Below are 21,426 nucleotides of genomic sequence, written 5' to 3'. Positions count from 1 at the left end.
AATCAACATAATGCCCCAAATGTTGTTGCTTGAGCTTAAAGAGATAGTTCACCGATAAATACAAAAATTCTCTCATAATTTACTCACCCTCATGCCATCCCAGATATATATATGACTTTCTTTCTTCTACTGAACACAAACTAAGATTTTTATAAGAATATCTCAGCTCTGTAGGCCCATACAATACAAGTGAATGGTGACCAGACCTTTCAAGCTCCAAAAATCAAATAGAGGCACCATAAAAGTAATCCACAAGACTCCAGTGGTTTAATATGTGTTTAGAAGCGATATGATAGGTTTGGGTGAGAAACAGATATTTAAGTCCTAGTTTTACTTAAGTAATTTTATTTAAGTAATATTTAAGTCCTTTTTTTTTTAGTTTTACTATAAATCTTCACTTTCACTCTAACATTCACAAAGTGAAAATGAAAGGGGTGATTTATGTAAAGAAAAAATGCATTAATTAATTGCTCTGTTTCTCGACTGTATTATCGACTGTATAGCTTCAGAAGGCATATATTTAACCAGTGGAGTCATATGGATTACTTATATGCTTTTATATATGTGATTTTTGGCGCTTGAAAGGTCTGGTCACAATTCACTTGCATTGTATGGGCCCACAGAGCAGATATATTCTCCTATAAATCTTTGCTTGTGTTCAGCAGATGAAAGAAAGTCATACACATCTGGGATGGCATGAGGATGAATAAATTATGAGAATATTTACATTTTTGGGTGAACTATCCCTTTAACATGTATTTTACCCAGAATATTATTTCAAGGAGATATTTCTACTTGATCTCACACTTATAATTCGTTTTGCTGGTTTAGTCAGGGTTATTTAGAGATGTTTAACAATATTGCGGAGTTGAACCAACTAATTCATTCGATTTTACCACATGAAGCAGTTTTAGGTAGGCTAAACATTTTGTAGGTGTGGTCAGTAGACCCCTTTCGACAACTTTTTTCTGCCATATATAATCCATTATAACGTGTCGAAAGATAACCCTGAGAAAAAGAGGTTTCTATTGACCAGTGACGATCATTGCACAACTAAACGGAATCTTTTCGTCACCATGTTCAGACAGTATCATACGCAAAGTGATTCAAATCCAGACGTAGGCGCGCACATTGCAGCGCCCCCTATATGCAGCTCAGAGGCACAGCCGCGTGTCTTGCGAGTCTATTGTGTGTGAAAACAGGCAAAGCGCTCGCGTCTTTCCATACAGCAGTTACACTGAGCTACAGCTGCACCAAGAAGATACACATCTCTACTCTCAGCAGTCAACACAGACTCACATCAACCTTCTCACCACATGCGCATGTTCTCTTCAATCCTGAGCGCTTTCTTCACCAGTGGCTCACTATTGTTAGAGATAGAGGTTCATATAAAAGTTTTTGTGAAAACCACGGAACGGATGTGAGGCGCAATAGAGTGCCTCAGTTTTCACCTTCTTTTATTTGCGTTGCGATTTCTGAGTAAAGCGAGGAACACGGTTTCTAGTGGAAAGGCATCGGGGCCCAATTGATGTTTCAACTGAAATGGACGTGAGATTTTATCCTCAACCACCACCGCCATCAGCAACAGATCCTTCCCGATTGGGACAGTCGCACTATTCGGACTCTCCGTATTGCAATAAGGTAAATTCTCTAATGGTGTGGTTCTTCATTAGCGTGTTTGTTTTAATATAAAATGTTTGCGTTGTGCTTGGCTGAACATGAATGACGACTACTGCTTAGGACTTGAGCAAAGTTTCTACTTAACGGACTCTGTCACAGTAACTCTGAAAGTAGAAACGATTGAGCGTGAGACCCAAAATGCTTCCAAATTGGTATCAATTGGTGACTATGTTTATTATTTCCTTTTTTCATCTTTTGTTAAGTTGGTCCAGGGAACGCATTTTAATTTTAAAATCGTGCCTATTACATAGCACTTAATGCGCTACATGGGGTTGTCATAAACACGCAATGCAGACCGTAATAATATGGTAATAATTAAAGATCACAGTAATAAAGTTGATAGCTAGTAGTGGCGCACGCTTTCTTATTTAGTACACCTGCTCATCAGCACCAAACTCAACATGGACATAAGCAAACTGTCTTTTCACACACATACAATAACATAAACAACAAATAACAAATGGTTATGTATGTGCAGGAATTTGTGGAACACATCAACCCTCACATTTGTGTGTTTTTTTTTTTTTTACCAATGGGATAATTTATTCTCCAATTCCCTGAGGAAAAAAAGAGATATGTGGGGTATGTATTCCTCCATCTCTCCTAATGATGGTGCTGTTACTGTGTGTAGTGCATGTGCAAAGGATAGAGAGAGAGAGAGAGAGAGAGAGAGAGAGAGAGAGAGAGAGAGAGAGTAGTGTGTGTGTGTGTGTGTGTGTTTGCTTGAATGAGGGGGTAGGGTTACTGTGGGGTGACAGAGTGGGGGTTGGAGTTGTATTATTCCTTTCAGTGCTTCTTGATGCACTGCCATAGGTCTCATATCCATGTCTAAGTGTAGTCATATACACAGCAAATGTTTTATGCATGAGTCACACAAATTTTGGGGGTACTATTATGACAGCCCTAATTTAAGCAAGGAAAACAACAACAACATTGGAAGTCCAATTTTACCGGCATAATTTCAGTGTTTCACATGTTAGATGTGCAGCAGTATATTGTTAATATCTTTGCTGAGTTCATCAAATATTTTCAGTAGAGCGAAAGAGCGGTAGAGAAAGAGAGAGAAGGGGTTGGTTGGGGTATGGAGGAAAGGAAGAGGGAGGGGAATGGTTTTCAGATATAATCTATATAGTGTAATTTTACTGCAGAGGCAAGTCAGCCTATATCAACTCCACTCGAAATGTTTCATCTTAGCAATTCAGAAGAGAGGGAGGAAGGGAGCTAGGGTTAGGTGAGAGAGAAAGGGGTTGGTGGTGGGGACACAGCAGAGCAAACAAGTGAGATTGTGACAGTGGTGTGTGGTATCTCTAGAACAAATAGATAGAAATTGATGGTATGTGGCTAAACGGGGGTCACACTGCCAGTGGGGATGATTCAGTCTGTGCACATAGCCCCCATCTGATTACCTTCCTCCCTACCTGCTGCACTGCTCTCCATAGATCCCTGAAGACCATGGTCTGCATGGTCTCCATTTGATGTGTATAGAAAGATATACAAATCAAACAGTGCATATACAGTGTCTTTATTATTCATATGTTATGGAGTTGAGTTCTCCCAGTTGATGGCTCTGCTTTGGAGACAGATGCTGGTTTAAAAGTATTCAGTTGCTGTACACTTTGTTGTGGATTTCTGCAGTTCAGCAAAATGTGTAAGTGCAGGAACGTCTGTGTTTGTGTAGTGTGATGCTTTTTGTGCTGTGAAAGGTGCATGTTTCATGCTATTGCTGCCTGCAGAGGGGGGGTGCAAACCCTCAAATTTGAACTCACTAGCTATCTAAACTTAATGCTCCATACTTCCTGCACTATATTGTATGATCCTTATTGCTTTGTACATAACATGTGGCCTGCTTGGTAGGTAAATGTGTGCTCAAATAGAGGAGGCACCACTGATATATGTTTTAATAAAAGATTCAATGCTGTTGAGGAAGTCAAGAGTGGTCTTCAGAAGTGCTTCAGAGGGGTGCTTTGGATATATATATAGAGAGAGAGAGAGAGAGAGAGAGAGAGAGTGAGAGTGTGGCATTATGGGTAGGGTCGGATTGGATTACAGTCTGTTTAGGATTATGAAAATCGGCAGAGATGCAGCCCCTGACCATTAATGACCAACAAAACGACCCGGCTAAAGCCAACCTATATCAAAGTCAATGATTTATTTCATGCCTAATGACTTTTAGCTGGTGTTCGAGTCGCTGCCTTAATGGTGTTTGCAGGCTTGAAGTTTTTACAGCCAATGAGATAATGCAAGCAAGCTGTTAACACTACACAACTCATTGTCATGTAAGCCTGTCATTGATGTGGTTTTAAGGAATTTTAAGACAAGGTTTGTACTCATATGTGCCCAAATTTAAAAGTTTTTGCTTATGTATGCTAAAATAGGAGTAAAAGCAGCTCTGTGTGCACAGTACCTTTACATGCACATTTATAATAGAGGTACAGGGAGTTTTTGCATAGTCTAGCAACAGTCTTTATGTGTCTATGTGAGTATACAGTCAGGTGTATGGGTGTAGGGATGTGTGATTTCATATGTGGTTTTGTCAGATATCATCCTGTGAGTTATGTGCCATTTTCACCCATTCTGTTGATGATATGAGCTCGCTGGCTGCACTCAATAACAAACGTAGTGCGAACCATGATGTCCAATTTGTGAACAAATGACTCTTTTGAACCGGGTCTTTATAATGAATCACTGACAAGAGCTCGTTGGAACTCAGGAGCTCAGGTTAGCAGTTTGAATTCGAGTCACCTTCTCAGCGAATCAGCCGTCAGTGAGTTCACAACTGAATCAGAATCAGAATTAACTTTATTGCTAAGTATGCTTTCACATACAAGGAATTTTTCTTTGTGACAGAAGCTTCCAGTGCAATAAATAATAATTAAAAAAAAGAATAAAAATATAGAGCGAATATAAATATAAATATATTTATATGTATACAAAAATATACATATAGTATGTAAAAATAAAAGTCTGTTATATTCAGTGCAAGGGAATGTAATGCAGAAGTGCTAGGATATGTTAAATAATATAATTGACTAGGCTGTGTATTGCACGTAATTATAGTATAGTTTTAATTGTTAATGAGATGGAAAGCCTGGGGGAAAAACTGAGCAGACATTTCAAAATAGTAGTCCCATGTATATTTTGGGCATGTTTTTAATTAAAAGTCCCATGTTATGTACCCCCTTCCCCTCCTGGTTATTATTGATTGTGATTGGAATAGTACAATAAACTCCATCTGGTATTTCATTAATTTGCACTATTGTAGTCTTTGTGTCTGGGCCATCTAGTTACAGTAAAGAAAAACTAAGATTTTTTTTTACAATTATATGTGTGTGTGTGTGTATATATATATATATTAAAAATTAATTTATTTGGGATGTGAGATCCAGCATTTGATTCTTAGAACCATTAAGGGACTCATACACAACTATTACACAAGGTGCACTGTGCAAAAATTCACTGTTGCTCAAAAAGGCAACACACTACTATATGCATATTATAGTACTTGTAAATACCTGTTATGTAGATTCTGAAGGGTAGTTCTAAATAAAACAAACTATAACTTTTATCACTTATATTTGTATAAATTCTGAAAGGAGTGTGAAAATGAGACAAAAGGGTATGAAATTTGTGCACTCAACCCTACAGTACATACTGTATATTAAGTACCCAATTAATGAGCTATCAGCTCTTTTCTTTGGCTTTCTATCTTGTTTCTGAACAACATTCTAAATCGAGCAGTTCTGTGATGTGGCAACTAAAACAGCCATTTGGCTCCTGAATGTTTCAGTTTAGGTGCCAATGGTTTCTTAGTAATATTTTTAGTCTGGAGCCCTGGATAATCGCATGAATAAGTAGGCGTGTTCCTAATAAAGTGCTCAGTGAGTATACATGACTCAATGCAAATCAAATGTTTGAAGGAAGGATGTCAACTGAGAAAGTGATTAACACATGTATACATCCTACACAAAGCTAAGCTACAATTACATTATCTATTTCTGAAAGTCTGACATCGCAAAAATCTGACTGAATTGGCCTGGTTGCTAGGGTGGGTAGTGTCATGTAGGTTACCTTCCTTGTGGTCGCTATAAGTTGTTTCTTGCTCTCGATGGGGCACGTGGCGAGTAGTGCGTGGATGCCACGGTGAATAGCATGAGCCTCCACACGCTTCCCAGTAACACCCTCAGCCACGTGGTAAGTTGTGTTGGCTGACTGTCTCAGAAGCGGAGTCAAATGAGATTCGTCCTCCGCCACCCAGATGGAGGCGAGTCACTGCTCCACCATGATGATTTGGAGCACATTGGAAATTGTGCATGCCAAATTGGGAGAAAATCATTTGATCAAGTTCTGTTGAAATAATTGGACCTGTGTCATATACCTTATTTTGTACCTGCAAGGTGTTTGATGTATGAGTAAAGCTGATACAAGAGGATTTAATTGCCTGAACATTTAAAACAACAGCACATAATAGCTGATAATTTGGAATTATTGAGAGTTGGTGAGCAAACAAGGGAAGTGGATTTACTATTGACACCATTTTATACACAGTACACAGTTAGTTGTAGTTTTTTACATTTTGTCTGGAGACAAAACAGACATCTCTGCACATGTCATTTGTCAACGGAAAACCTGCAAATTTACTCAAGATGAATCAAAATTCAAGCTTTTGATTAAAATGAATGTAAATTGACATTCGCAACCCATTTAACTTTTCTAATATGACATTTCTCTGAGTGAAACAGGATATGCAATCAGAAGAAAAATGTGGGTTATGACTTTTTTTCACATCTGGGATAGATTGGATGGTGTAAAGTTACATTACACAAAGTGAGAGAAATTCTTATTATAAATATACTAAGAATGAAAAGTATAGATAAAATTGGTTTAATGCAATAGAAAATGGACTATTTTGCCAGAATATGTGTTTGTGCTGTGTGTATTTGTACTCATTAGAGTATTGCATTGTTCCTCTTATGTCACATGCATTTATATCAGTTGCGAGTGAGAAGCGCCATTTCATCGATGCGTGGAATTGCTGCTACCTATAAAAAGTGGTGGTGGCGTAGTGGGCTAAACTGCATAACTGTTAATCAGAAGGTTGCTGGTTTGATCCCCACAGCCACCACCATTGCTCCGGGGGTATTGTCCCTGTAATAAGTGCACTGTAAGTCCATCCATCCATCCATCCATCCATCTTCCACTGCTTATCTGAAATCGGGTCGTGCACTATAAGTCGCTTTGGATAAAAGCGTCTGCCAAATGCATAAATGTATAAATGTAAATGTAAAAATTGCATGTAAATGTACTGAATAAGATCAGGAACATGCAATAAGTTAGTATGTAGAGTAAGTTTTATGTTGGTTTTAAAAATATGGACAAGTTGCTACCAGAACTACTCTGCAGAGTGAAGAGAATGGCTTTAACACCTTTTACATCTCATCTCTCTAGAGCTCCATCTGCTGTATGAAGGTATTTTCTCTGCCGTTTGAAATTTGAATCAGTCAAATTTAATAAGTATGTAATAATGTATATAAATAAAAATATATTAATAAAATAAATAATATAAAAATATATTATATATCTGTACATCTCTCTCTCTCTCTCATATAATATACATATCTGTTTTCAATATACATCATAACTGAGCAGCAAGGTTCTCTCTCAAGATTTAATCTGTTAACATTTTCCATGCATTTTTTCAGCACTAAACGGCCATTTTTAATGTAAATGGTGAGAACTGACACTTAAAGGGATAGTTCACCCAAAAATTTAATTCCGTCAACAGTACTCGCACTCATGTTGTTTCAGACCTGTACGACTTTCTTTCTTCCGTGGAACTCAAAAGGAGATGTTAGAGTGAATGTTAGTTTCAGCCACCAATCACTTTCATTTAATGAAAAAAAAGATGCAGTGACAAGGATTGGTGACTAACATTCTGCCTAAATTTTCCTTTTGTGTTCCATGTGAGAGAGAAATTAATATGGGCTTGAGGGTGAACTGCCCTTTTGTTTATGGTAATGTATTTGGGGGCCTGGGTAGCTCAGCGAGTAAAGACTCTGACTACCACCCCTGGAGTTGAGAGTTTAAAGCCAGGGCGTGTTTATTGACTCCAGCCAGGTCTCCTAAGCAACCAAATTGGCCCAGTTGCTAGGGAGGGTAGAGTTGCATGGGGTAACCTCCTCGTGGTCGCTATAATGTGGTTCGATCTAGTGCACATGCGCTATGTCTCTACGGTAATGCGCTCAACAAGCCACTTGATAAGATGCGAGGGTTGACAGTCTCAGACGCGGAGGCAACTGATACCGGATTCAGGCAAATCACTACGCCACCACAAGGACTTAGAGTGCATTGGGAATTGGACATTGGAGAATTATTTTTTTTTAAAGTATTTGTATGGGACCTGGCTAGCTCAGCGAGTATTGATGCTGATTACCACACCTGGAGTTGTGAGTGTGAATCCAGTGTGTGCTGAGTGACTCCAGCAGGTCTCCTAAGCAACCAAATTGGCCCAGATGCTAGGGAGGGTAGAGTCACATGGGGCAACCTCCTCGTGGTTGTGTGTGGATCACGGAGAGTAGCATGAGCCTCCACATGCAGGGTCTTTGTGGTGTCATGCACAACGAGCCATGTGATAAGAGGCATGGATTGACTGTCTCAGAAGCGGAGGCAACTGAGACTTATCCTCCGTCATCAGGATTGAGTAACTATGCCACCACGATGACTTACTAAGTAGTGGGAATTGAGCATTCCAAATTGGGAGAAAAGGGGATAAAAATTTATTTTTAAATAAACTTCAATAAAATATTATTTTTTTAAATGTTAAAGTATTTGTTAAATGTATCTGCCATGAACAACAACATAAATGTATGTCAATACATGATTGCATCACATCTTTAAATTACTGAAGGCCAGAATGTAGGCTACATAATTTAAAAATCATTGCTTCTAAATAAAACGAGTTAAGAATTGAGAAAAGTAGCCCCCCATGAGATTTATGTAAGATTGTTGTAAAATTTCAGATGTTTTAGCATTACAGCTTTACCAGACAGCCCCCCCCCCCCTCCCCATGTGTGTGTTTGTGCGCGTGTGTGTGTGTGTGCTTTAAGTTGTCAGAAATGACTCTTTGTGAAAAAAAAGTAAGACAAAGTTAATACATTCCAAATGTGATTCCTTTTCTTAAGGAGATTACATTAAAAACAGATGAGAAATTAGATATCTCAAATATGTATTGCTGTCATGGGCCATGCACCGTAATATTAAGTCTGCTGTGTGCGTGTCTAAGACACAGGCATTTTCAATTAAGTCGAAATTACTGAGATCTTTGGTGGTCCTGGATATCAGAGGGTCACAGGATGACCCTGACATAATACGGTGCCTTTTGTTTTTGTTAATCAAGAGCAGTACTCAAACCCCAAATTCAAATTCAGACTTACTATTCAGGATCATCAAACATGCAAAGTAATGACTGATAGTGCCACAGAGACGCTATGTGTCTACATATTAAACCAGGACACAAGAATACTTTTAACAAACTCAACTGTAACACTTCCATGTTTGAATACTTTTGAAAGCATTGTACTGCAACTCCCAAAATGGCTCGGTCTCCTGCTATGGGTTTAAAGTGCGATGTCCTTCCACTGACGGATATCTGGAGTTTTTCCTGCATCAACAGCTTATGTCAACATTACACCGGCCGGCCACACATGGGTGGATTGTCATAAATGTGAGATATTTACCTAGGCTTTGATCTTTGCTCATGTTGTGTCCAGGTCAAGATCCAAGCACAACAAGCTCCAGGCTGCACATCATGGATGTGACTTTTTGCATTCCTGATTCTTTTCCATGTGACATGTCCAGCATCACTGGATATTTATAGAGTGCAGATATCTTTGTAAATGATTGGCATTTTCTGTTGTTCATGGATGTGTAAGTTAGAATGGCCAGCAGTAGTCACTTCTGTGTCTTGTGAATACAGATGCACATTTCAGCCCTGAAGAACAGCAGTGTAATTTACACATGGCCAGTAGCCCTTGTGTCTCTAGAGAAAGCCTGCTGTGGTCATACATTACACTAAAAGCGTATTCAATAACGAAAGAGCATTACCATTTTGATGAGCTCTGAGTGAGTCCATAGCATAGCCATAAGCATGACCAATAATGTTGCATGTTTGAAATATAATGCAAGTATTGGGTAGATTAGTATTTGTGCAGAATGGGTATAGTATATAATATTATTTGCATACTTTACAAATGTTATCTTTGCAGCAGGTGCTAAATCAATTGCCAGTTATTAAACTAAAATGTACTCTTGATGAAAGAAGAAACCAAAACTACAAGATCCAATGAATGTGCCGTCCACACAATATTCATATATTTTCATTTAAGTTCAACTATAATTGCATCTAAATTTGTTCTTGCTGGTAACAAAAGCCATTACTGTTTTGAGTTCCTGTTCACTGGCTAGCTGGCACGGTTCACTGACTACTGTCAAAAAGTATTTGCTTGTGATTGACAGCCTCACTGGAATGTGAATGGAGTTTTTAATTGCATATCATGTGTGCTTATCTAAAGAGACAGGCTCTGTGGTTCATTACTACTCTACAGGTCAACGTACAACTCCGTTCACATCCCAACATAATAATAAACACATTCTAATTATATAAGAGCATTACATAGTAGCTAGTTTCACCTCACATCCTGTCATGTTAGTCCATTATGGGGTATAAAATGTGCTCTGTTTGTTTAGTTTGTCTTTTTGGGCATGTCCAAGTATAATTTTCCTCTATGTGGATATCATATACAGTACGTAATATACTGTAAATACACACAGACTGGAAATGTAGCACAGCACTAATTATTTGCTAACCATAAATGTTATCACAAAACTCCACCACCCACATTTAATTTTGTTCTTAAAGATGTTTTTTTAGTTTATGCTGGGCTGGCCAATATGGAAGTTTAGCGGCATGGATGCAGCATCATGCAAAAGCAAGCTATTATTACAAAAAATATTCTTTTAGTGAAAGTGTCTGATAATAGGGAGGATATCAAAGTAAAGCATTAGGCTGGTTATGTGACCATGAGGCAACCTGGTCCCGTCTAGAAGGTAACATCCCCACAGAAACCCTACAACTAACCCTGAACCTAAACCTGCACCTTAAAGCCTAAAGTATACTTAAGTCAGACGCACGTGTAATCACACATGCATCATGTATGTTTACACATGATGCAAATCTCGGCATCAGCAGAGTTCACAAGCAATGAACGTGGGTCTTCAAGGTGGCAACACTCACATTTGAGCCATTGCTCAAGAGCGGCGGGTGTATGAGGATGTCCGGAAATACCTGCATTTGAATGACTTTGAAGGAATATAAAGACTCCTTTAAGGGTCTAAACTCCTGAAGAGAAATAGTCAGTAGTCTCATAGCAGTCGTAGCATGCATGCGACAACCATGCACAGTCATATGCAGTATATTTTGACAGCTGCGCGTTCGACTGTGCACAATGCTGAGCATTCGACTCAAAAGTTGAAGAATATTTTGAGCCTTACCATCCATTTAAACTAACCCTAAACCTAACCTAAGTAACTTTGGCTGTTGGAGATCTTCTAGGAACAGCCAGCCAACCTACTCCATGTAAAATAGATAGCTGATATGACCAGTTTTCATCTTTTGTGAGAACGCTTGATTTACATTTTTTTTTTTAAAGTACCATTCATTTCATTAGAAGTAAAGGTAGTGAAGAAAAAAGGAGGGAAAATATATTAAGTGCATATTTAAAAAATGAAACCTTATCAAGGTCTTACCAAGAATCATTTCTGGCCATAATCTCCAAACTCACAAAAATATATTTTCTTCAAGTATTGTTCATTTATGCCTAAAGAATGATTGATTTTGTCATTGCTTGTTCCACAGACCCCAAGGGCAAAAGTTGAAAGAAAGATCTGAAGAAAAATTATGTGGTAACCAGCCAGTGTGGCTTGGGAAATCTATCAGAGATGCTATTACTTGTGAATGACAAAGAAAAATGTGCATAAGTGGAGTATCTTATAAAGAAGTGTAAAAAGGCTGCCTTAGTCAGGCAGAAAGGTCTGAGCTGAAGTGCTAGGACACTTTGCTAAATCAAAAAGATATCAGTTACTGTTGAGTGATGAAAAGATGGGGTTTGGCTTGGTTGGTGTGTTCCATTTTTGTCACTGTGGAAAATCTGAGGCCGAAACATAAGCATTCCTGCAAGAAATACAACATTCAGTTGCATTTTACAGTTTGTGTTTTAGTGACATGTTGTCTGTGTCTGTGTTTACAATGTTGTTCGTCATCCCCAGTACAGCCATCTCCAATCTTTGCGTCTGCCTTTGCATGTAATTCAAACAAATGTGACATAGCGTTGCAGCCATGATTTTTACAGAATAAGATTATATTCTCAGTATATTAGCTTTCCATCTCTGCCACCATATCAATGAGTGCAGTATGATGGAGAAAATGCCAAAAGATCTACTCATTAAGTAGCTGAACATAATGATCATAAAATCTGGACATGTGTTTGCTTTATTTTGGCTGGGGGAATTTTTTTTTCTTCCCCGGGCTGCCATGCGCATCGAGAAAACTTTGGCACAAATCTGTGATTGCGATTCATTGGAGGCATCTAATTTTTTTGGGTCTGCTTTGCCCAATGACAGTCTACATATGAATAGCTGATTAGGCACCCAGTGTGAGGAAACATCCAAACAGATGGCTCTATGAAAACCAATCCAGAATAGCTTAATTGTTTGGTTTTGTCTCACTACGAAACATATTGCAATCATTTTCACATAAAGACATTTTTTTTTCTCTCAGAATGTAATGAAAATTGTGGTGCAGATCCAGGATTTCTGGCGTGGCATGAAAATATTCCAAACCTTCTTTTTTGCCATCAGTCTAATTGCTAATATCTTCAAAGACCCCTCACCATAATAATTAATTTTCCGCTATTGTTTGTAGTGTTTGAGTGCATCAACATACAAGGCACAACTGTTTTCCAATGTTTATGCGTTCACTGTCTTGTTTCACAGCATCCGTTTCCGTTTTTGATATGTTTTTTGTATGTGTGACAGATGCCAGCATCTGTTTGATATGTGTTTGTGTTCAAGTGTTTGTTTGCGTGGTCTGTGTTATTTTGGCCACAACAATAGTGCCAGCTTCTCCATTGTGTGGTGCTGTTTCGTGGAGTGGCTTTGGCCCATTTACTTCCAGCCACACATCAGGACTGAGACACACACTGCAGCTTTGTGAAGGAGCACACCCTGGCCTTTGTGGGCCCATCTGTAGGTGAACTAATGGCCTGTTGCGTTTCCCCTCATTCAACTCAGGCTTTAGTGTTTAAGTGGCACCTGTCAGCCTTTTTGATGCCTGGCCCGTCCTCATGTGATCAGGAAGGACACTCTGCATGTTCCTGATCACTGTCTTGTGACAAGTGTAAGATCACCTTTCAGAAGCCGTAGAACAGGTGGGCACCACACCTTTCTCCTCTGGAACATAATCAGCAAAATGGACTCCACGCACTTAGGCTTATCATTAGCTGTAATCAAAACCCATAAGTGCAGAGAGTAGGGTGCTGTTCATAACATAAATATTGCACTAAAAGTGATGTGGTTTTAACATTATGGAAGAATTTTGATGCCTTTTTTTATATTGCTTTTAGTAAATACGCTCACTGAGCATGTTATTATGAACACTAGGGACCTTATAAAGTGCCTGGCATGGTCTTCTGCTGTTGTAGCCCATCCGCCTCAAGGTTTGATGTGTTGTGCATTCTGAAATGCTATTCTGCTCACTACAATTGTACAGAGTGATTATCTGAGTTACCATAGCCTTTCTGTCAGCTCAAACCAATCTGGCCATTTCCTCAGAGCTGCCTCTCACTAGATGTTTTTTGTTTTTGACAACATTCTGACTAAACTCAGAGCGTGAAAATCCCAGGAGATTAGCAGATACAGAAATACTCAAACCAGCCCATCTGGCACTGAGATCCCATTTTTCCCCATTCTGATGTGAGCATTAGAATCAGGTTTTCTAGCTGAAAAAATAATTCCCAAAGGTCAATACACATTATTGTTGTTTAGTTCGCAAATGGCTTTATTAATTTAATCATAGATACATGTTTTTTTTTTTTTAAACAAATGGCTGAAAATGCAGAGCAAGAAATGTTTTCAACAAACATCTCATTTATTTCTTTTCGCATGTTTTCCCTCACTGCGAGCAGCTGTGTTTTTGGTAAAAATTTACTCAAAATAACAGACTTTAAAGTTATAATTGCATGCTTGACTTTTAGAGAAACTCCCCTCAGCGCTTGTTCATGGTCTGCTGAAATGCTTTGAAGCAAGTCATTTGCCCAAGTTATTATTTGAGGGGTTGAGACTGATCGATGTTCCATATTTTGGGTGTTTACACATTCAAGCTTTTAGAGCACACACTCTGCCAACAGAACTCATCTCATGAACCTAAAATTAGGCATGAAAATATGCGTTACTCTGACTGCAGCACACAAGAGAGCAATTAATTTGAGTATGGCAAGTGTGTACACTGTTCTTAAGGAAAAGAGAAGGTAATTCAAAGAGAGTAAACCCTTATCAGGACAGCTACAATTGAAATGGAAATGAAACACAGTGGACAGAGAAAACAAGGAGCTCATTTCAACAGGAAAGCAGAAGAAAGTCATTCTCAATTTTGTTTTGTATTAGTCATACCTTCTTTGTGGTTTCCAGCTGAAAGGATCATAAATGGCCTTAACAAATGGTTCCAAACCTATTTGTTTAAAAGAAACACTAGGAAAAGTTTGTGGTTGGGACTAATATTAGATTAGTTTGAATATGAGATTGTCTGTCACCAGCATACACAAAACTGCCTTTGATCCAGTCCCATCTTTTCAAGCAGTTGACATTTCAATTTGCTTCAAGCTTTAAAGTCATTCATAAAATTTTTAGGTATTTTGGTCCTAATGCTGTAAAAATATGATTTTCACTGTGTAAGAAGAAAGATGCAGTATATTAAAATCTGTCTGTTCTCGAGTGCAAATAATTCTGTCATCACAAATATTACACCAGATCTATAAAACAATTCATGAATTTTAGAAGCCTCGGGCCATTCAGTTTCATGCCTTCCCTGTTCATGTATATGCATATCAGTATTACGCAGGTGTTATATGTTTTGTAAAAGATGGAAATAGGTCTTTTGTCATTTTGATAACATGGAATTTCTTTTATTAACCTTGCAATTGAAATGGTAGAGGTAAGCTGAACCACAAAATTTTTCCTTTTTCATTTCCTCCGAGTTTGATAACGGTGGACACACAATGTTTTACTCTCTGCAAACAAGACCCTGAAGAGAGAGAGTAAGAGATAAAGAGAGAGAGGGAGAGTGATACGCGCACACACACACACATACGCACATTTAAATATATGATCCCAGTGTAAATGAGGAACAGCTGCACCATTGTAATTAAACATGGGCAAAGAAAACTACACAAACAAATGAAGCTCACAGCCGTAGGTCCTGAGGCACATTAAGGGGATGGGAGGAAGAGAGAGAGTGTCACACAGCTTCCTACAAGTGGTTAAAACACGAAATTGCTTCTTAGAAGACAAATGAAGCACCCTATAATTTTGTCAGATAGGAAGTTAATGCTTTTAGTGCTGTTAACGGAGATCAGGCAAGCGCACTTGCATTTGACACATTTAGTTTCACTGGGTGGACACTCGCAGTGCTCAGCTGTAGTGAGATTAATCCAAATATTATTTTAAAACATTGTTATCACTCAAATATGATGTTTTAATGAACATCAGAACAGGAAAAATTTGAGATGCAACCAATGCAAGCAGATGTTTTACTCTAGGTAGGGGTCATTTTTTAATTAACTGATTTTTAGATAAAAAATAGTTTAAGTAAGCATGTACGCAAGAAAAACCCATGCTACAAGACAGATGGAAGTACTCACATGAAATTGCTTTTACCTTTGGTATGGTTGTAATACAACAGAAATGAAAATGTCATCAAGGTTTTTTTGTTGCATTACTGTATTTGATTAATAGCCTCATCAGTGTTGGGTCTAATCAAATTACAAAGTAATTAGTTACTGTAATCTAATGACGTTTTAGTCAAAACGTAGTGTAATGCATTACATTTTAAATTATTGTAATCAGATGATAGTTACTGATTTTTAATTTCTTTTAGGGTGTGCTTATATCTAATATATAATTAATGTAGAACACATGAGGTATGGCCCCGTAACAAGTCATTGTGAAGGAGAAATGTGAGGTGCTGAGTGTGTGACTTGTGTGTAACAATTAACAAGAAAGAATTTATAGATATTATTTTGACTTTGTTACGCGGAAAAGTGTTTTAGAAAGTAACTTAAAAGTAGAGTAATTATTAATGTGATTACTTTTCTAATGAAGTAATTGGTAAAGTAATCTGATTACAATTTAGGTAAATAATTAGTCGTTTGTAGGGGACTTCTATTTTTAGTAGATTACCCAACACTGATCCTCATACGTCATGTAATTTATTTTTAAGAAGCTTCCCACAATCAATACTGTAATATGATAAAGATATTTTTGTCCTCTTAACAAAAAAGCTGGCTATTTGCAGACTGCAGTTCAAGACATGACTTCCAAGGCACCATTATACAAGTAAAAGAAGAAAGAGTCAAAAAGGCTGACTTTGTTCTCAGGGTTACTCCTAATCAATGGTTTAATGTACAAAAATACAATTGCAGAGCTGCAGATGGCATGGCTAATAGGGATACAAGCCTGTGGATGTCATGGTGACCCATATGATGCTGATCAGTCCAAATCTCATTAGCCATGGCCAGATTTGTGCAATTGCTCAGAATGCTAAAATCTCACACCAAATGAATCTGGTGGATGCTTGTCATGGCAACCGCATGTATCAATATAGCAATCTATATTTCCTGACAGGGTACGAGACCTGCATTCTAATTGAGGAGATATTGTTGCGTCGTTGCTCGGGACCACGGCAAACTAGATTTAACCCATGCATTTCTTAGTTAATGCATGGACTTCGACAACAGGCTTTTGATTGACACATAATGGGATATTTGTACCTGGTAGCATCCGAGCTTGTTTTTCCGTGTAGGTTTTTAATGTTGGTTCATTGGTCAGGACGCATTAATTCCTATGTGTTTTCTTAGCAGTGGAGGTAATGAACAGGAAGTGATTGTGGTCATGCATTCAGATAGGAGAGCTTGTGTCCCAGCATCTCTGATGCTTATCACCCACCACACCAGGGCGGCAGTTGCAGAGGAAGTACATAGGACCATAGCAACAGCCAAAGAGATGAGAATTCACTTTTTTTAAGCATCAAAGCTCACAGAAATGTGAACAGAACAGGGCAGTCAAATCACTAATTTGAAACATTGGTAACACTTTACCAAAAGATGTTCACATTAGTTAACACAATAATTAACATTATCTAACAATTAAAAATACTTGAACACATTTTATATTAGGTGTCTTTTAGAGGTTGACCGATAGTGTGTTTTGCAGATACTGATAACTAAGGTGGGAAAATAGGCAGATTAACCAATTAATATGAATGAAAAATTTCCACTCAATGTAAAATAATGCTGAACTTTAGTAAGTATCACTTTAATTGACAATGCTTTATACATTTCACCCACACAAAATTTATATTTGAAAATATAAATTTTAATATTACAGGCCATATGTGTTTGTTGTTAAGCAGTAATGTAAAACACTACCTTACAAAGCCAAATAGCGACTGTATGCCTTACAAATTCTGTCTGATAATTTCTCATTGGCCTTTTCTCAAGTTCAGAGGTACGTGAGGCTCTCAAGAAAGACCCCTTGTGTCACTACATTCGACACAACGTGAGTGAGTGATGAAGGGGAAATATAAAACTCTGTGCTTCGCATTCATGCAACGCAATTTGCTAGCGCTTGTTCTTCAGAAACTCAAGCAGCATATTCATGAAAGGTTTGCATTAATGGTTGATTTACTACAGATGATTAACTTAGAAATTCATTTCGGAGCGCTCATGTTTATAACCTGACTGGAACAAAAGGACGCCCCTCAACCCCAGAATAAAAACCTTCAACGGGTCTGCATGAATTCATGTGACTTTTTTTCCATTCATAACAGTGTTTTAAGAACAGTGTAAGAAGGCAAGCAGTTTCCATCCTTGATTTTGTTCTAAACATTCAAGAGCTAATGCTAGCATCCTCTCCAGCTTGTTGGCAATGCAATTCTCCAGTGCAGCGAGTAGTTATAAACAAATTAATTATCAAACCACCTTTGGTTGTCTTAAATGACAATTTATACCTTGGCTTTTCTCTGTTGATGTTTCAAACACGTTTTTGAAGCATCTGTCTCTATGAATAGCCTAGTCACGTTGCAAAACAAACTCTACACAGGGTCACTGATTGTTTTTTATTTAACCTCTAGGGGCGCCGTTATATTCCAGGAGTTCAGACTGTAGAATCTTCCAGCGTCGGCCATGGAGAAATGAAACCCTAAATAACTATCCGAGTTGATTTTTTCCGATTGATAAAATGTACTATCGGCCAGATTAATCTTTAAATACGATATTGGTCGACCTCTAGTGTCTTTAACTGCTAGTTACTTGTCGATTTTCACATTAGTTAACACAGTAATTAACATTATCTAATAATTAAAAATGATTTATATTAGGTGTCTTTAACTACTATGTACTAATATGTACAATGTACTTTAATTACATCTGTAGTTTTACTATTAGCCTTACCCCCTAACCCTACCCTAAATCTAACCCAACCCCTAATCGTAAACCCTAACCCTACCTCAAACTCAGTAGCAGCAAATGTGAATCTTGTAAGAATTTTGCTGAACAACATGTAATTATACAATACACCGATCAGCCACAACATGAAAACCACCTGCCTAATATAGTGTAGATCCCCCTCGTGCCGCCAAAACTGTGCCACAATTGTACAGAGTGGTTATCTGAGTTACTGTAGAGTTTGTCAGTTTGAACTAGTCTGGCCATTCTCTGTTGACCTCCTCAGGTGTGAATCAATATTCATTATAGTTCACGCCTCCTCGCATATGACCTTTCTAACACTAAAAGTGTCTTACAAAAGTTAAATGACTAAATTGTTTTGTATGAATAAGTGATCAGGATGGTTTTCACATAATTTTGTAGCAAAAACTCTAGGCTACAAGATCCAGTTCTCAGAAGTCTTGTGGACAAATGTTTAGTTTGTGTTATATGGCCTTATTTCAATTACATAAAACATTTGTTTATTGAAAAACCAATACATAAACGTTATTTTCACAAAAATATAAACATGTATATACATGTTTCTTTCATATTATTGTAGCCCAGTTTGTGCTGAATACAGTGTTATCAGACTTTAGCCAATAATATGTTATTAAGAAACTGAAAAAAGCACAAATGTCAAGGTATGTCAAAACTTCTCCAGGGCCCAAAACACCCTCAAACCCCAGAGGATTAAAGACACCTAATATAAAGTGGGACCCAATACTTTTACAGCATTCATTAATCTTGGTTAATATTGTTTTCTACATATAGTATACATTTTTAACATTAAAAATTGTATATGCTAACGTTAGTTTATATTAGTTGACCAAAAAATAAAAACCATTAGTCACGACCCTCATGTCATTCCAAACCTGTATGTCTTTTGTTCTTCCATGGACCACAAAAAGAGATGTTAGGAAGAATGTTAGGGACTGACAGCATCAGTCACTATTCAATTTCATTGTATGGAAAAAAAGATGCAAAGAAACTGACTAGTGATTGATTCTAATATTCAGCCGAACATCTCCTTGTTTCACAGAAGAAAGTAAGTCATACGTGTTTGGAATGGCGTACAAATAGTAAATGACATCATTTTAATTTTTGGGCAACCTAACTCTTTAATTCATTGTAAATTTACCTCAACTCAAAATATTCAGTGAACAGTTTACAATAAGGTTTTATATGTTAACACTAGTTACCATGAACTAACAATTAACAATACTTTAATAAGCATTTATTAATCTTGGTTCATGTTTATTTCAATATATAGTAACAATTGTTTTTAAATCAAACGTTTTACAAACTTATATTTTAACATTAGTTAATGTACAATAAACTAACATGAACAAACAATGATCATTTTTATTTAATTAACTAACATATTAAATAAGATTAAGAAATGCTGTAGAAATTAAATTGTATATTGTTAGTTCATGATACCTAATGCATTAACTAATGTTAACGAATGGTTCCTTATTGTAAAGTGTTATGAACATTAACCAAGATTAGTCCGTTTTGTAAAATGTGTTTATTGTTAATTCATGATACCTAATGCATCAACTAATGTTTATGGCAGAACCTTATTGTAAATGGTTACTGAAACATTTTCTGAAGCTCTGACATACTCTGTAAAAAGTGGTAACCTGCAGTGTTATCTTATTGAGCTACTTCTATATGATTTAACCCTTACAGTTTGTTTTGTTGGTGCAACCTAAAGTATTAAGTTTGATTCAGTGATTTTGAATATTACTTTTAACTTGAATAAAACTATTTAATCTACATGTTACCACATGAAGCATTTGAAGCATTTTTATGTTCATTGTAGTTTTGTTTCAGTGGTTTCAGTGTAAATGTAGCACTGAGATAGACGTAACACAACACAGTGCAATGGTATTAATTAAATGCAGGAGCCAAAGACTGAATGGAACAAATGTGGAGGAGACGCTTGGGATTTTTTTCTAAGTATGTCCACTGCTGATTGCACTGCTGTTCTATCCTGTCGTGTTGCTGTAATAGGCAGGCCAGTGCTGGGGATGTGTAGCACTGAAGCTGAGCTGAGAATGAGAGCACAGTAACCCATTGTATGGTGTTCAGATACTGAGCCCGATGTGTGAATCCGGTCAGCTCCTGCTGGGAGCTTTTGTCAAGCAGAGAAGCCCGCTCAAGGGTGTTTCTTTTCCCCCCCTAAATACTTATATATCTGTGGGAGATTTGGGCAGGGGTCTTTTGTAATGAACATGCCTCTTTTGATTTGCCATCGCTGCCTGGGACGGGTCGCGCGTCGTCCCCTCTGTGAGCATAGTGTCAGGCTAAATGATGGATTAGCGGATAGATTTTTCCATATATTCCACTTAATTGTCTTTCGTGTTTTGCAAATTAGCAAGAAAGTCACTAAACATGACTCTCTTTGTGGCCAGATGTCAAAAGCTCTGCTATTGATTACAACTGTAAGTTAGTCTTAAATTCATTCAAACAGCAGAGTTCATAAGTTTTTAGTTAGTGGCATGTGCACTTGATAACAATAGCTTTTTAATTGTGCCCAAATGCAATGAGTTACCATCTCCATGTCAATCAGGTGTGACGAGATCACTTCTAATTTAAAAGTAAGGCGCATTCATATTTTAATAAGCCACCGTATGTGGCACTAAGCCACGAGGTAAGGGAAAAGAAAAAAATAGTGTTGGAGGTTAAATTCAATTTCACGTAATGGGACTTGGCACAGGGCATTTCTTTCCTGCACTGTAGCTGAAATTGCAGCCCTTTCAGCTGGCTTTTGGCAGCCATTCACCCAGGTCATCCTGGCTCCTTCCTTCTTGTTGTCTTCTTTTTTCCCTGTGTATTAAGATACAGGCAGAACATTTTATATCCTTTCTGTGTATTGCACCTGTTGACATTTTTTGGGCCTCTATCTGTTTGACGATTAACATGATTTAGT

General features: G+C 37.6%; 1 protein-coding gene across 4 annotated transcripts in view; it reads left to right on the top strand.

Annotated features, from left to right (window-relative positions):
- The first annotated feature begins 1,171 nt into the window (after positions 1-1,171).
- The window catches only part of LOC127648571 (thymocyte selection-associated high mobility group box protein TOX-like), an 87,522-nt gene continuing 67,267 nt past the window's right edge, over positions 1,172-21,426 (top strand). For 2 of the 4 annotated variants that reach the window (XM_052133211.1, XM_052133209.1), the window contains exon 1: positions 1,172-1,641. In XM_052133211.1, coding sequence (XP_051989171.1) covers positions 1,543-1,641 — 99 coding nt within the window. In that variant the 5' untranslated portion in view covers positions 1,172-1,542. The remainder of the gene's footprint in view (positions 1,642-21,426) is intronic. The other 2 variants (XM_052133213.1, XM_052133212.1) reach the window with 1 other exon arrangement.

The sequence above is a fragment of the Xyrauchen texanus genome, chromosome 9 (genome assembly GCF_025860055.1).
Source record: "Xyrauchen texanus isolate HMW12.3.18 chromosome 9, RBS_HiC_50CHRs, whole genome shotgun sequence".
NCBI classification, from domain to species: Eukaryota; Metazoa; Chordata; class Actinopteri; order Cypriniformes; family Catostomidae; genus Xyrauchen; species Xyrauchen texanus.
The sequence above is the reverse complement of the archived record's forward strand: the minus strand, read 5'-3'. Positions and strand labels throughout refer to the sequence as shown.